The sequence below is a fragment of the Heterodontus francisci genome, chromosome 33, assembly GCF_036365525.1.
Source record: "Heterodontus francisci isolate sHetFra1 chromosome 33, sHetFra1.hap1, whole genome shotgun sequence".
NCBI lineage: Eukaryota > Metazoa > Chordata > Chondrichthyes > Heterodontiformes > Heterodontidae > Heterodontus > Heterodontus francisci.
In genome coordinates, this window is record NC_090403.1 from 40109923 (window position 1) to 40124418 (window position 14496).

The following is a 14496-nucleotide window of genomic DNA, read 5'->3' on the forward strand; positions in this document are numbered from 1 at the left end:
TTTGTATTGCAAAAATATATCATTTGTAAAAGGGGAAAAATAGTCACATCTTTATTTATAGACTGTTCCATTTTGATCTAGAAAGAAAAGTTTTTACATGCACAAGCTGTAAATGTTTCCATAAACATGCTTTGACGTTTAAGCTATACAATTAAATAAGACACTCAAATTGTATATTGTAGAGAGAGAGAGAGGCTCTGAAGAACCTTGGTCTACATCTGTTTAGCAATAGGAAACACCAACATTTAGATTTGGAATAGAATGTCCCCAAGGACTAACCAACATTTGTGTGCTTTACTTGTACTCTAATCTTTGGAGTTATTTCCTATACGCTGCAAACTGGACAGGCTATTAAGCTTCACTATTCAATAATGCTTTGTCGCAACACCTCATTCCATTGAACAGTCAAGTGCTACCAGTGACTATCCTTGAAGAATGGTCAGAGAATAACGAAAGAGAAAAGCAGTGCACAAAACCTGGAATTTCACCAAACTACTATCTAAATATACTTTTTATATTGGTCTTCAGCTACCAGCCGCTGTCGCTTGAGCCTTGTGCAGTTGGCTGCTATGTTAAAATAAACCTACTGATTTAAGGCTGGCAGCCCTATTTTTAAAAGTCTGCATGGCTGCTGCAAGTTTCACTGGGCCAGTAAAAGTGCTGTCCCAGCAATAACTGTGCACCGTGGTGTCAACAACATGCATGTACATCACTATTCTTGGTCATGAGGTCACTTAACCCCATGCATACACACCAGTCAAAATGTCATGGCCAGTCTGCACATGTTCCCACAGTGCAGCCAGTTTACAGGAAGAACAACCACACATTACAAATGTTAATAAGGGAGAGCAACACAGTTACTTTGACCAGCCAGGACCCAGTGTGCAATATTAAAATAGCTCCAAAAATGGGATAAGCTAAATTTTACTCAGAAGAATTAAGGATTGGCATTTCTTACAATGTAAGCTATTACCTTTACATTAAACTTTCAACAAGTTAAAAAACCAACTAATAACTTTTTTTGTAAAGAAAAGTCTAAGCCTATTTAATATCTTTGCAAAACATACCACCACTTCTGGCTGGGAAAAATTAGGTATAGATTGCCAAATGTAGAGAGTCTTCACTGAAGAAAAACATTTAGAGTCTAAAAATCAAGAAACTGAGGACTTTAAACAAAGATTGCAGATTTAAACCAAAAGAACTCAGTGGCCAAAAAACGTAATATACATCTTGGAGTCCAGGTATCTACTAGAGTATTTACAATGTACATCTACAAACTTGATCAGGAAAATGTGCAATTTTAAAATTAGTCTTTTTTTGTTGGAAACAGGTCCTTTTCAGCTGGCTGGTGATTGGACAACACTAAAATTGGCATACCACAGAGGGTGGTCTGTTTCCTTCTGCCATTTTAAGTTGCAATTATCCATTTCCTATTATCAACTAACCTGCTTTTTATCATAAAGGATAAGATTTGCTTCAATTTTCCTTATTGTTCACTTTGCTAGGTTAAAAATGATTTTTTTTAAAAAAAAGAAAATCCCGCCACATTGCTTGCGTATTTCAGCCCATCCAAAGACAGCAGCACAATATAAAAAAAGAGCTGGTGATTGAACATCCAATAAAACAAAAATTATACACCTGTACCATATTACAGAAGGAACTTAGTGATATGGCTGGCCAAACATAACTCACCATCAGTTTAAATACATTCAAACAGAAGTTAAAATTATATCATTTTGCTGTCACTACAAGGGATGTTGACATTTTAAAAAAAAGTAACAAAATAAATTGCTAATTTGATTATTTAGAAGGAAATTTTGTATGGGATGCTCAGGTACAGATTCCTGATACTGCTTGCAGCATCATCAATTAACACCTCTTTTCTACTGCAACTACCTGCAGTATGGGTGTTCAGCATTGAATGTATTAGTTGCCTGATGTAGGAGCAACCTTTGTGTTTGGTAGTATTGTTTGGGAATAATGTACTGAATCAGTAGGTTATGACAAAAGAAATTCAAAAATGAATATTCAACACCCCAATACAAGAAACGCTTCATACTAAGCAAAGTAAATCTCCACCAACTAACCACCACGTCACCTGCCACCACGTCACCTGCCACCACCCCACCCACCCCCCCCCCCCCCACCCCCTTACCCTCCCCAAGCTGGTTTCAGAACAGATTGGCCACAGAATTTTACTAAGTCTCTGTGCTCTCCCCTGCTTCATGTGTTATATGTTGAATAATAAATCTGACTGATGTGTTATGATGGTGGGAGGAGAGACAATGATGTATCCCAACAGGCTGACACTGGAAATCCGAATATCCCATCAGATATTGTAGTGGCCAGGACATCAGAATTCCATTCTTGGCTTAGGCGATACTAAGCTGAACGTTTTTTTTTTATAGTTGTCTCACTATAGAAATATTTCCCAAGAATTTAGTTTTAAAAAATTTACAAAATTCAATTTTTTTCACACTCACCCTTTATGCTCGCTATGCAACATGCAAAGAAGCACAAAGAATGCCAGGCTGTTTACAACAGTTCTAGGAGCATCTGCTCCACCCTCCAAAATCAATTCTGCTCATTTTACAAATATTCAGGCTTCTTTTCATCACTGACATAATATGGATTCTCTTGACCCTGGCAGAGATAGGTATAACGGGACTGCTGCTTCCCTTTAAAGGTCTTCAGGTCATCGTTCTTCTCAGGCTAGAATAAAAACACACACACACACACACAACGAAGGAAGAAGAACATTTCAATTAGGAACACACAGGCAGCATTTGTGCTTACATGGGAATGTTATATCTTTCAAATACATCGCAAAACTTTTTACCTTAAATACAAATGCACAGACTGTTGCGCAGGCAACGAGCGACATTTATTGCCTGAAGTTTAGAGATAGAATCTTCAAAAGCAGCCGGTTTTAGGAACAGGGGGAACATCATTGTGCCCCTCTAGCCTGTTCTGCCACTCAACCAGATCACAGCTGATCTGCATCTTAATGTCATTTATTCACCCTGGTTCCATATCCCTGAATACACTTAGCTAACAAAAGTCTATTAATAATCAGGCTTTACATTTTCAGTTGACCCTGCTGCAACAGCTTTTTGGGGGGGTGTTTCAGATTTCTATTATCTTTTGTTTGTACTGCTTTTTGACATCACCCTTGAATGCCCTAGCTCTAATTTTAAGGCTAGGGTCCCTTGTTCTGGACTCCACCACATTTCTCATTGTGTTGAGATTTAAATTTGATAAAATAAACTATTTTAACAAACATTCCTTTCTGTTCTGGGACACACGCTGCTGGCATGGGCACTCTGATTACACAAGTAGTCCACCGTCTGATCAGATTTTACTGCAGTTTTTAGGCAAGTCACGGTTCATTTTTTGAGGAGAGGTTGGCTAGTTAGCACAGACAATACCGACTTGGAGGAATTGCAGTGGCAGAGACCTGGGAGTAGGTTCTGTACTGACCTCAAAAATAATGCATTGTAGACCGCTTTGTGGTGAAAGTTTAATTATATAAATCTTACCCAAACTAGTGTTAAGGGACAAGCAAAAAAAAAAACATTCCGTACAAGTGTGAACACAGCTGCTGAGCACAAGTCAGCCTCAATGAGATCATTCTGGTCATTGAATGCATGAAAGGGAAGCACTGCCATCACCTGATGTTGAACAAATATTCAAATTTCCTCACTATACAACAATTTCTGCCACATTGTACCACTGCCTTATGCACAGGTTTGTAAAAAAAAAAGTGAATGTTTAAAGTGTTCTGACAGAAAAAAGTTTCAAGCTGAAGTTAGAATTTTTGGAAAGAACGTTCAACATTGGCTGCACAAGTTATTGTAAGCCAAGACAGTCATTGTGTGACATAGTCAATAGTAATGTACTATATAAATGCAAATTAATTTTAACTGTGGCTGTGGAAGAGTTAAAGATATGGAGCTTTACAAAAGAAAAATTGACAAAAAATTTTGACTCAAATACTTGAAAACTAAGCAGCAAGTACTAATACAAGGGGAACTGATGGGTGACATAGCTTTCATCATGAAAGTATCAAAGAAAGAAAAGACACAGCCATTAACCCAAGATGGTTCAGCAGTAATGCAAGTTAATTCTGTTGCAATTCACTACTTCAGTAACTTTCACTTCTAGTCCCTTCCACCCAAGACAACGTTCTGATTGCATTTAGAGATTTTTCAAAGGTTAGTTTTTGATCTCGAGATGTCACCCCATCCCTTCCACTGGAGGTTCACAGCAGGGACACAGGCCAAAATAAGCTTTGATCACTATTTCTTCCCCTCACTTCCTCCTATAATTCACCACAAAAGTATGTTGCCTGCTCATCATTGAAATGGTTACATCTGGAACTACATATGACGAGTTGTGGTAATGAATCCATCTGTAGGTAAGTATACTGGAGCACTAATTTTAGGACCAGCCTGAAGGAATGAATGGCTTTTTAACCCCACTGCTCAACTTTTCTGAAATTCACAAAGCAATTGAGCAGCAAAAAGAAAAATCCAGGGAAAGCAGAAAAATGAAAACTATATTATCTTTAAAATTTCAGAGTCGATATATGTACTAATATTCCCAAAACAAAGATGGAGCCTGTTGGACAGATGCATGGCATATAATGCATACACCCATTTTATGCATAACAACTCTAAAACGAGCCACAGGAGAATACAGTTCCACAGATAGTTGTAGTCCTTTTGTATTGTGCGCATATTGCTGGTTTGTAGCTGGAGTCAGGATAGTGATGCACATCCTACTATAAGGGGAGGCAGTGGTGTAGTGGTACAGTCACTGGACTAGTAATCCAGAGCCCAGGTTAATGCTCTGGGGGCATGGGTTCGAATCCAATCACGGCAGATGGTGAAATTTCAATTCAATAAATAAATCTGGAATTAAAAGCTAGTCTAATGGTGACCATGAAACCACTGTCGATTGCTGTAAAAACCCATCTTGTTCACTAATGTCCTTCAGGGAAAGAAAGCTGCTGTCCTTACCCAGTCTGGCTTACATTTGACTCCAGACCCACAGCAATGTGGTTAACTCTTAAAATGCCCTCTGAAATGGCCTAGCAAGTCACTTAGTTCAAGGGCAATTCAGGATGGGCAATAAATGCTGGCCGAGCCAGCGACGCCCACATCCCACAAACAAAAAAAAACACTGCCAACCCAATCTTCAGTCAGCTGGGTAACAAATCAGTAGCTAACATCTTGAAAAGAAAGAAAACTACTTACATTTATTGATAAATCTTCCACGGCTGCTGCCAATAAAGTACTTTAGAAGTGTGGTCACTGTTGTAATGTTAGAAATGCTGCAGCCAATTTGCACACAGCAAGGTCCCACACACAGCAATACAGTAATGACCAAATAATGTTTTTGTGACGTTAATCAAGGGGTAAATATTGGCCAAGACACCCCATCTCTTCTTCGAAATCATGCCATGGGATCTTTTACATCCCGAGAGCGCAGATGAGGCCTCAGCTGAAAAACAGCATCGCGACTGTGCAGCATTCCCTCAGCACTGCAGTGGAACATTGGCCTAGATTTGTGTGCTCGAGCCTCTGGAGTGGGACTTGAACCCACAACCTAATACGGAGATGAGAGTGCTACAAACTAAATGATAATATCCCTCCCTAGATATTGGATAGTTGGAGCCAATAGCTGTAGTCCTATTACTGCTCCAACTGTGATCCATTGTTATAGTCTGGACCAGGAATGTTATGGGACAGGCTAGATGGATCAACTGGTTTTTTCCTGTCTTTTTGTATGTTTGAATTGAACTTCTGCCTTTATTAACAAACTAAATCTTGTTTTTTTCCCCCTATGTTAACTTCGCCACTTCAAGTGATCTTCATGAATGTACCTTCAGAAGTGGTATAGGGCCAGTGGTCGTGAAATCAGAGACATTTTCAGTCAGATAAGATAATCTTTCAAATATTTTGAAGTGGGTAAGTACTTTTTAGAAAGAGTAAATACCATTTGGCAAGGAGTGTTTTTCAAATTGCAGTGCAGATACTGTCTAAATTTATGTTTGATGCTTGCCAAGGATACCAAACCAAATGACGTTTCAGTGGCCATCTTCCAGGACAATTTGAAAGTTCTTTCAGAAAATGGAACACCAAGTTCTGGTTATACACTAGTTCTACAGTGTTATGAATCAGATTTGTTCTATCAAAGGCACATAGATTTAAGCTAATTAAAAAGGTAAATTTATGATATCAGGAAACTCATCCACATAAAGCGTGAGTTAGAGATGGAATGGACTTCCAGGTATAGTTTTGTGGATACAGAAAGCCTAGAAGCTTTAAGAAGCAATTGGATGGAGAGCACATTAGGCTCTTTCTGGATGGATGAAGTTAGATGGGCCAAATGGCCATCCTTACTTATAATTATATCCAATTAAAGGTCAACATTCAAATACTAAAATCACTATTCCAGTTCCAAAGCACAAGAATATTTGAGAAAAACTGGGCAACTTCCTGAGAAATGTAAAATTCAAAAGATATTTTAAAAAGGGAGCACTTGAAAAGTCCAGGAACCATTTTCTTTTTATATCAGATTAATGAAGCCTGTTTGGCCAGTGAATGTTACAAAATTTCTAGTTGAACCAAGGGAACTAAAAAGCTGTTTTCCATTTTAAGAAAAAAAAGATCGAAACTGCTTCCTTGGAATATGTGTGCTTTTGAGAAGAACACAGGCAGTCATCAGAATCACCTTACATTTGTGGAATGGGAAGGTGAAAAAGGAAAGCCATAGGGACAACAGCAAATGTCAAAATTCTCAGAGTAACACCATTCCTGTTCTACACTGGTGGGACCTGGGCTAATTCTAGTGGTGTTTGTAGAATGCCAGACAGGTAGGCTTTGGAGAACCAGCAAGGATAATAACTGAATACAAGTAATTGGCCAATTAGCATCCATTTTTCATTCCCCCACCCCATCACTTTATAGTTTTAAAGGCACTCACCGTTCTCCCACCATCCCGATGGATATCAGTTAAACTGCTAGTGCTTCCGTTCTCCTGCATTTCAAGCTGATTGCCCTCCCAGTGCATGGTAGCACGAGGAATCTTTGGCATCTCTGATTTGGGCCACATTACGTAATCATGAGCGCCAGATGAGGAGCTATATGAACCACTCTTGGACCTGTAAATGGAAGTCATTGTTGTTTTAGTTGCACCCCCAATCTCAACATTTATTGTACTATATAATTGTTGTAACTTCATAATGTGAACACATTTTGCAATTAAATGTGTGCAGATCTCACAGCACTCAAATACTATTTTAAACTCATTAGGACATAGCATCTATCCACTGATGCCTGTGCAGAAATACTATTTCCCCTCCTGCCCCCTTCCAATACGCTTTGATCCAATTGTGCAACATAGACAAGATAAATGGCTTTACTGTGTTTCGCTACCCCTCACAGTAGAGCTAGTTCATACCAGATTGAGTATATTGCTTCAAAATGACCTTCGTGCAGCCATTAGCTGACAGGTGTTTGTACTGAGGTATGATTGATCAAAATATCTCACATTCATTAGTGCAATGAGGATACCAACAATTAAATCATTTTGTAAAGCCACCCTTTTGTTGTTTAACAAAAGGTAAAAAGACAAGTACCAACCAAATTCATGTCCTTGCTGCCATGACAATAGAACATACGAAATAGGAGGAGTAGGCCATTTAGTCTGTCGAGCCTGCTCAGTCATTCAATAAAATCATGGCTGATCTTTGACTTCAACTCCACTTTCCTGTCAGATCTCCATATCCCTAGATTTCCTTAGTGTTCAACAATGCTACAGAATTCATAGCACTTTGGCTGGTGGGGGGGGGGGGGGGGGTCAAAAGACATGCAAATTGCAGACTGTGGTGAGGATTAGAACACATACACACACACACACAATGATTGTGATAATGTGCACTCTATGCAACCCAGTCTGTTTTTAAGTGCATTATCTGTAAATAGACAAATGGGAGTATTACTTTGCTGAACTTTAATTTTCAAAAATTGCCTAGATTCTGGAAAGGTCCCATCAGATTGGAAAATAGTGAATGTAACTCCACTATTCAAGAAAGGAGGAAATTACAGGCCAGTTAGCTTAAATCTGTCATAGGGAAAATGTTAGAATCTATTATTAAAAGGAGGTTATAAGCAGGTTATTTAGAATATTTCAGTGCAATCAGGCAGAGTCAACATGGTTTTGTGAAAGGGAAATCATGTTTGACTAATTTGTTAGAGTTCTTTGAAGAAGTAACAAACAATGTGGATAAAGGGGAACCTGTGGATGTGGTGTACTTGGATTTCCAGAAGGCATTTGACAAGGTGCCACATCAAAAAGTTACGAAACAAAGTAAGAGCCCATGTTTGTAGGGGGTAATATATTCGCATGGATAGAGATTTGGTTAGCTAACAAAAAACACCGAGAAGACATAAATGGGTCATTTTCAGGTTGGCAATCTGTAACTAATGGTGCGTCACAGGGATCAGTGCTGGGGCTTCAACTATTTATAATCTAGATCGATGACTTGGATGAAGGGACCGAAGGTCTGGTTTCTAAATTTGCTGATGACACAAAGATGTGTAGGAGAGTAAGTTGTGAAGAGGACATAAGGAGTCTGCAAAGGGATATAGATAGGTTAAGTGAGTGGGCAAAGATTTGGCAGATGGAGTATAATGTGGGAAAGTGTGAACTTGTCCACTTTTGGCAGAAAAATAGAAAAGCAACATATTTTTTAAAGAGAGAGATTGCAGAAGTCAGATGCAGAGGGATCTGGGTGTTCTAGTACACAACACAAAATGTTAGTATGCAGGTACAGCAAGTGATTAAGGCAAATGCAATGTTGTCATTTATTGCAAGGGGAACAGAATATAAAAGTAAAGATGTTTTGCGACAGTTGTGCACGGCATTGGAGAGACTAAATCTAGGGTATTGTGTAAAGTTTTGTCTTCCTTACTTAAAAGGATATAATTGCATTGGAAGCAGTTCAGAGAAGGTTCACGCGACTGATTTCTGGTACGAGAGGGTTATCTTATGAGGAAAGGTTGGACAGGTTGGGTCAGTATTCACTGGAGTTTAGAAGGAGGCAAGGTGACCTTATTGAAACATACAAAATCCTGAGGGGACTTGACAGGGATGTTGAAAGGATGTTTCCCCTTGTGGGAGAGGCTAAATATAAGGGGTCTCCCTTTTAAGACAGAGAGGAGGAGAAATTTTTTCTCTCAAAGGGTTGCGAATATGTGGAACTCTGTTCCCCAGAGAGCAGTGGAGGCGGGGTCATTGAATATTTTTAAGGCAGAGGTAGACAGATTCTTGACAATCAGGAGTAGGCAGGAAAGTGGAGTTGAGTCCACAAACAGATCAGCCATGATCTTATAGAATTGTGGAGCAGACTTGAGGGGCCAAATGGCCTACTCCTAGTTCATATGTTCGCATGTAACCTGACAGTCAGGGAAAATAATTATTGGCCAACACTTGTCAACAGCAATATTACTGCTTCTGAAGGAGACAACAGTAGAGAAACTTTTTAAAAAAAAAATCTATTTCCACCAGGATTCCATATCATGATGACCCCTCAATTTTGCTTTTGACCAGTAGAAAATCTCCTTTTCCCCAAACCCTTTTGAACAGTTGATTAAGCAGCACTAGATAGAAATAACTCAGCTTGCATATCCTTATATCCTTACCTGAGACATGTTGCAATTAGGGCCAACAACAGGAGGAGGAGGAGACCACCCAGTACACAGGAGATCACCACAACTGCCAGTAAATATGCTGGGAAAACAGAAGCCACATTAATATTCATTGCAGTGCCTTACAGTTGGATATATTGACAATGGGATACTTGTCCATCCATTCAGGATGCTGAGATGGTATCAAATTCTAAAATGAGGAAGTGTTAGACAATACATATAAAAAATGTAAAATATGTTAAATTCACAGAATAAAGGCAAGTTATTACTTCTCTTCAACCCATTTAAATACTTATTATAACTAAAGTTGGCCATTTAGAATAATGTGTTTGAGTTGAGCTCGATTGCTCTCTCTCGTCACCAACAGAATGTTTCACGATCCAATCTCTCAGCCATACCAATATTGCAATTAACTGACTCTAAGCAGGCCTATGTGGGGCAAGTATTTTCCCTACTTGTGTCTCCACTTTATCACTATTTTAAAACTACTGGACAGCTTAGACAGTATCCACCATACCTCATCTATATTAATCCATAGGTTTTTAGACTGGGGACACTGAATCCAGAGCTGATGAGGGAACCCCTGCAAGCCCCAGAGATAATCTATTTGGTTACTTATTAGCACCTGATTTCTGTAGCTATATACCAAGTCAACAACAGCATCCATTTTCTTTTGGATGACCGACATGGCCCTTAGAAGTTAAGGCAGGTAGTCCTCGGGAGAGTGTCAATATCCGCAGTGGTTTCCGCTACACAGAAGTGTTTTAGTCAAATGTAGACAATCTATTTCAGAGTTCATCATTTCTCCCTTTCCAGTTATCCTACCAATTCGAAGATGGGGAAAAGAACAAGTCAGGGCTGTGGGACAACTTTCAATCCACTACCCACTTCCCCAGGTGTAGCCAAGATTACATTTAGTTTTAGAGTTTTACAGATACAGCACTGAAACAGGCCCTTCGGCCCGCCGAGTCTGTGCCGACCATCAACCACCCATTTATACTAATCCTACACTAACCCCATATACCTACCACATCCCCACCTATCCCTATATTTCCCTACCACCTACCTATACTAGGGGCAATTTATAATGGCCAATTTACCTATCACCTGCAAGTCTTTTTGGCTTGTGGGAGGAAACCGGAGCACCCGGAGAAAACCCACGCAGACACAGGGAGAACTTGCAAACTCCACACAGGCAGTATCCAGAATTGAACCCGCGTCCCTGGAGCTGTGAGGCTGCGGTGCTAACCACTGCGCCACTGTGCCGCCCCATTGTCAGAACCAGTGTTCTAGAATTCCGATTTTTAATCATTTGTTAGCTAAGCATCACAATGAGAATTCAAGCACAGTACAGAAGTTACTCAGCATTACTGGGAAAAAGCTCATTTGAAATCAAGGCCAATAAACTCAACTGCAGACATTTAACATTTCTACAATTCTGGGATTTGAATGCCAATACACATTGGTCCAGATTTTGCAGTAAGAATTATGGTGAGGCACTTGCCGTTACTAAGGATTAAATCAGACAGCAACTTCCAACCTCCACACATGAGAAGTTAAACACAGAAATCAGGAAGTTGCTGGCTCCCCCAAAAGCTACACTGCCAACTCACCAAGAGACTCAGCATTCCCACAAAGCCTGGCTCGGGTATAAAATTAACAAAGCGATTATAGACAACGCAGCTGGCATCATCAGACTGTGCCAATCTGTGCACATGCGCAAATTGGCTCCTACTCTGCACATGTGGTGCGTTCCTAATTGCCAGGACTGGTTGGCGCATGCGCAGATTACATCATCAAGTAAACAAGTGCAGAGAGCGGGGGTGAGGGAAGCGGGGAGAGATAGCAGGGTTGGGGGAAGCGGGAAGAGGCCGAAGACCTTGGTGGCGGCGGCAGGTGCGCTCTCCTCCTCACCAACACCACACCCCCTCACCATTCGCTCACTCCCTCCCTCCTGCCATTGTGTGCTGCCATGTGTCTAGGTTGCCTACGTGTGATTATTTGAGCAGCGCCATCTTTAGTCCTGGCAGCTGCTGACGTCACAGACTGACGTTTTAGTGGCACAGGCTGCATTTGCGCATGTACCACTGTAGCGCCACCTAGTGGTAACGAGGTCAGCAAACACAGCCTAAAATTAAAACCCATCCTGGGCCCGACCTGACCACAGCCAACCCAAACCCAACCCGAGCCCTAGCTCTAGTCCTTGAAAATTTTCTTGCACCTGACCCGACCTGAATATCCTTCATCTGTTCCAGCAGGATTTGTGGGGAATCATGGGTATTTCTGATCCCATGACTTCCTGGAAGCAGTGTCCAGCCTGACCCAAAGCTGGACTTGTAATTTTGACCAGACCCGAACCCAACACATGTAGGCGGGTCTCGTCGGGTTCGGGTTAGGTAGCCAAGCTTTATTCCCACACATGCAATGGCATGACTTGCCCATTAGATACCCAACTAAATATTCTGGAAAAGTTATGGCTTATCCATTCAAGTGTAAGAGAATTTTTAATGGTGTGATAAGTCTTGATTACTGTCAAACAACCTCTTTGGCACTGAAAATTTACTTTTACAAGTGTGGAACTTCATTCTTTCAGATTCTAGTTATTGGTGGAGATTTAAATTTCTTTTCACTTTTTCTTCATCACATCTCTCAATCCTTCTTTTCCCTCTCCCCATTTAATTTTCTGTACATGATTTTACATTGAATTAAATATTTTAACTTACACTTCCTGGTTTTGACCTTATATTTCTCAGGAAGGATTCCTCAATCTGCTAGGTTGAGGAGTCATGCTGCTGCTTGACCTGTTCACAAGTCCCAGATCCCCTGTAGAGGGTACCATGCAATGTTTCAGCTCACTAATTACCTCAAAATTGCAGTGCAAAAGCCCACAGCATGTTTGTGGACAAGTGTAAGCACAATGAATGGTGAATGCTGTTTGTTTGCCACCAACCACAAAGTCCAGGCTATTAACATGGTCTCCCAATCTCCTAAAGTTTAGAAAAAAATCTGCTACTTGGATCTTTACATAATTTTTTTTCCTAACAGCAAGTGGTTCCATTCTAAACCATGATGCAACTCAAACTGCAAAAAGCTAAACTCTGATAAGAACTAAATTTTCCTTACAGATCAGATAAGGAGTTATCAATAGTGCTTTTTAAAATTATTCTGCTTTTTTTTGCCAATAAGCCTTTTGCTCGTCCAGTCTCATGGCTACATGGGTTGCCAACCAACATCATATGATTCCTCCCCGGCTCTGTATTTGCTTAAAAGCTTTTCAACGCTCAGATCTTCCAGCTCTGATGAAAGTTGATCGATCTGAAACGTTAACTCTGTTTCTCTATCCACAGGTACTAGCTGACCTCTGGAGAGTTTTCTGCATCTTGTGTTTTTATTTCAGCATAGGTAAGAGGCATATTAGCATTTCTGTTGCTAGTATAAAACCCTTCGGCCTGTTCAGAGATGCTTCATGACTCTGGAAATAGGCAACCATTCATCCATTCTGGCTCAACTAAACAACTGGTTTCAGAGTAGACACAACTTAGGCGGTTTGGTTTTGCCTTGGACAATGGCTTTTGGTCCACACACTCAACTTGAACAATGGCAGGTCTAGATATAGCATACAAAAAATTGCTGTTGTCCTTCCGAGTGACGGTAAAAATGTATTCGAGGGGTCTTAACTGTCAGATAATCCGCTTTAGAAATAGGAGCATGTCTTCAGGGCATTGCAGACTCTCTGCAGAAGAGAGACCTCAAACGAGATGCTAATGCCGTCAAACCTTTAACTTAGAGGGCAGAAAATGCCCATAGTGGCTGGGGAAAGGAAAAGAATAATGAAAATGAGCATGGAAGTGGAGGGGAGGGAGGTCAACGCTGAGGATGGGGAGGCCAAGGGACTGGGAGAAGGGGAGTGAGAAAATGCTGATCAGATTTCAGGGAGGTTATTGGCTATGAAGCACATCTGGCATCACATTGGTGGGTTGGATTTCGGGGTTCCAGGCCTGTGCTAATGGTGGCTGCGGAGATTGTCACTGGGCGTGCCAAAGTTTAACGCTTACAATTGTTTGTCGGTATTGGTATTTTTTTTTGCTCAATTTGACTGGTTGACCACGCTCACCATTATAAAAAGTGTACTAGGTAGGGACAGATTGGAGAGTCAAACCCAAACTTCACAACTAGAGCTCATTTTCAGCCACACCCCCTCTAGACAAAGGGCTAAAAAAAAAACAACTCACAATTTTGGGATTCAAACAAAGTTTTGAGACTTAACCACATTATCTTCCATTTACAATAAAGCACTTTACTTAGCTTTACTTAAAATAGCTATAGCACTGCTATATGATAGCCAAGAGAGTGGTGACTACAAAAACCAGCGTGCTTTCTCCAGTCAAATTTCATGTAGTTCTTCATCAAAGGCCATATTCTGATTTCAAGTAGTACCAGTTAGCAATGAGTGGCCTGCAACCCTCAAGCTGCAAACCTCACTTCATCAGTATGATCTTGGATCTTGTTACCAAACAGCTACCTTCAGCCCATCACTTTCATTATTTGTATACAAAAAGTGAGCTTTTGAGTCCCAGTAATTTGTAAATGTGACAGTTTGCAAAGAATACAAATGACAGGTACTTACAATTATTACAGTTAAATCCTCCATAACCAAATGGACACCTAGAAATAACAAAGAGCTAAATGTTTTTGTGCACTCAAATACATTGCAGAAGATTGAAAATTTATCCCACTTTCTCCAAAAAAAAAAACAATGTATCACTGGCTTAACAGGCTC

The 14496-nt window shown here is 40.3% G+C and overlaps 1 protein-coding gene across 1 annotated transcript in view; it reads right to left on the reverse strand.

Moving 5' to 3' along the window:
* Window positions 1-2152: 2152 nt before the first annotated feature.
* LOC137347929 (protein HEG-like) overlaps window positions 2153-14496 on the reverse strand; it is a 74055-nt gene continuing 61711 nt past the window's right edge. Inside the window, exons 9-12 of the mRNA XM_068012984.1 lie at window positions 14344-14381; window positions 9711-9798; window positions 6991-7168; window positions 2153-2712 (exon numbers count right to left, since the gene is read on the reverse strand). Coding sequence (XP_067869085.1) covers window positions 2590-2712; window positions 6991-7168; window positions 9711-9798; window positions 14344-14381 — 427 coding nt within the window. The 3' untranslated portion in view covers window positions 2153-2589. The remainder of the gene's footprint in view (window positions 2713-6990; window positions 7169-9710; window positions 9799-14343; window positions 14382-14496) is intronic.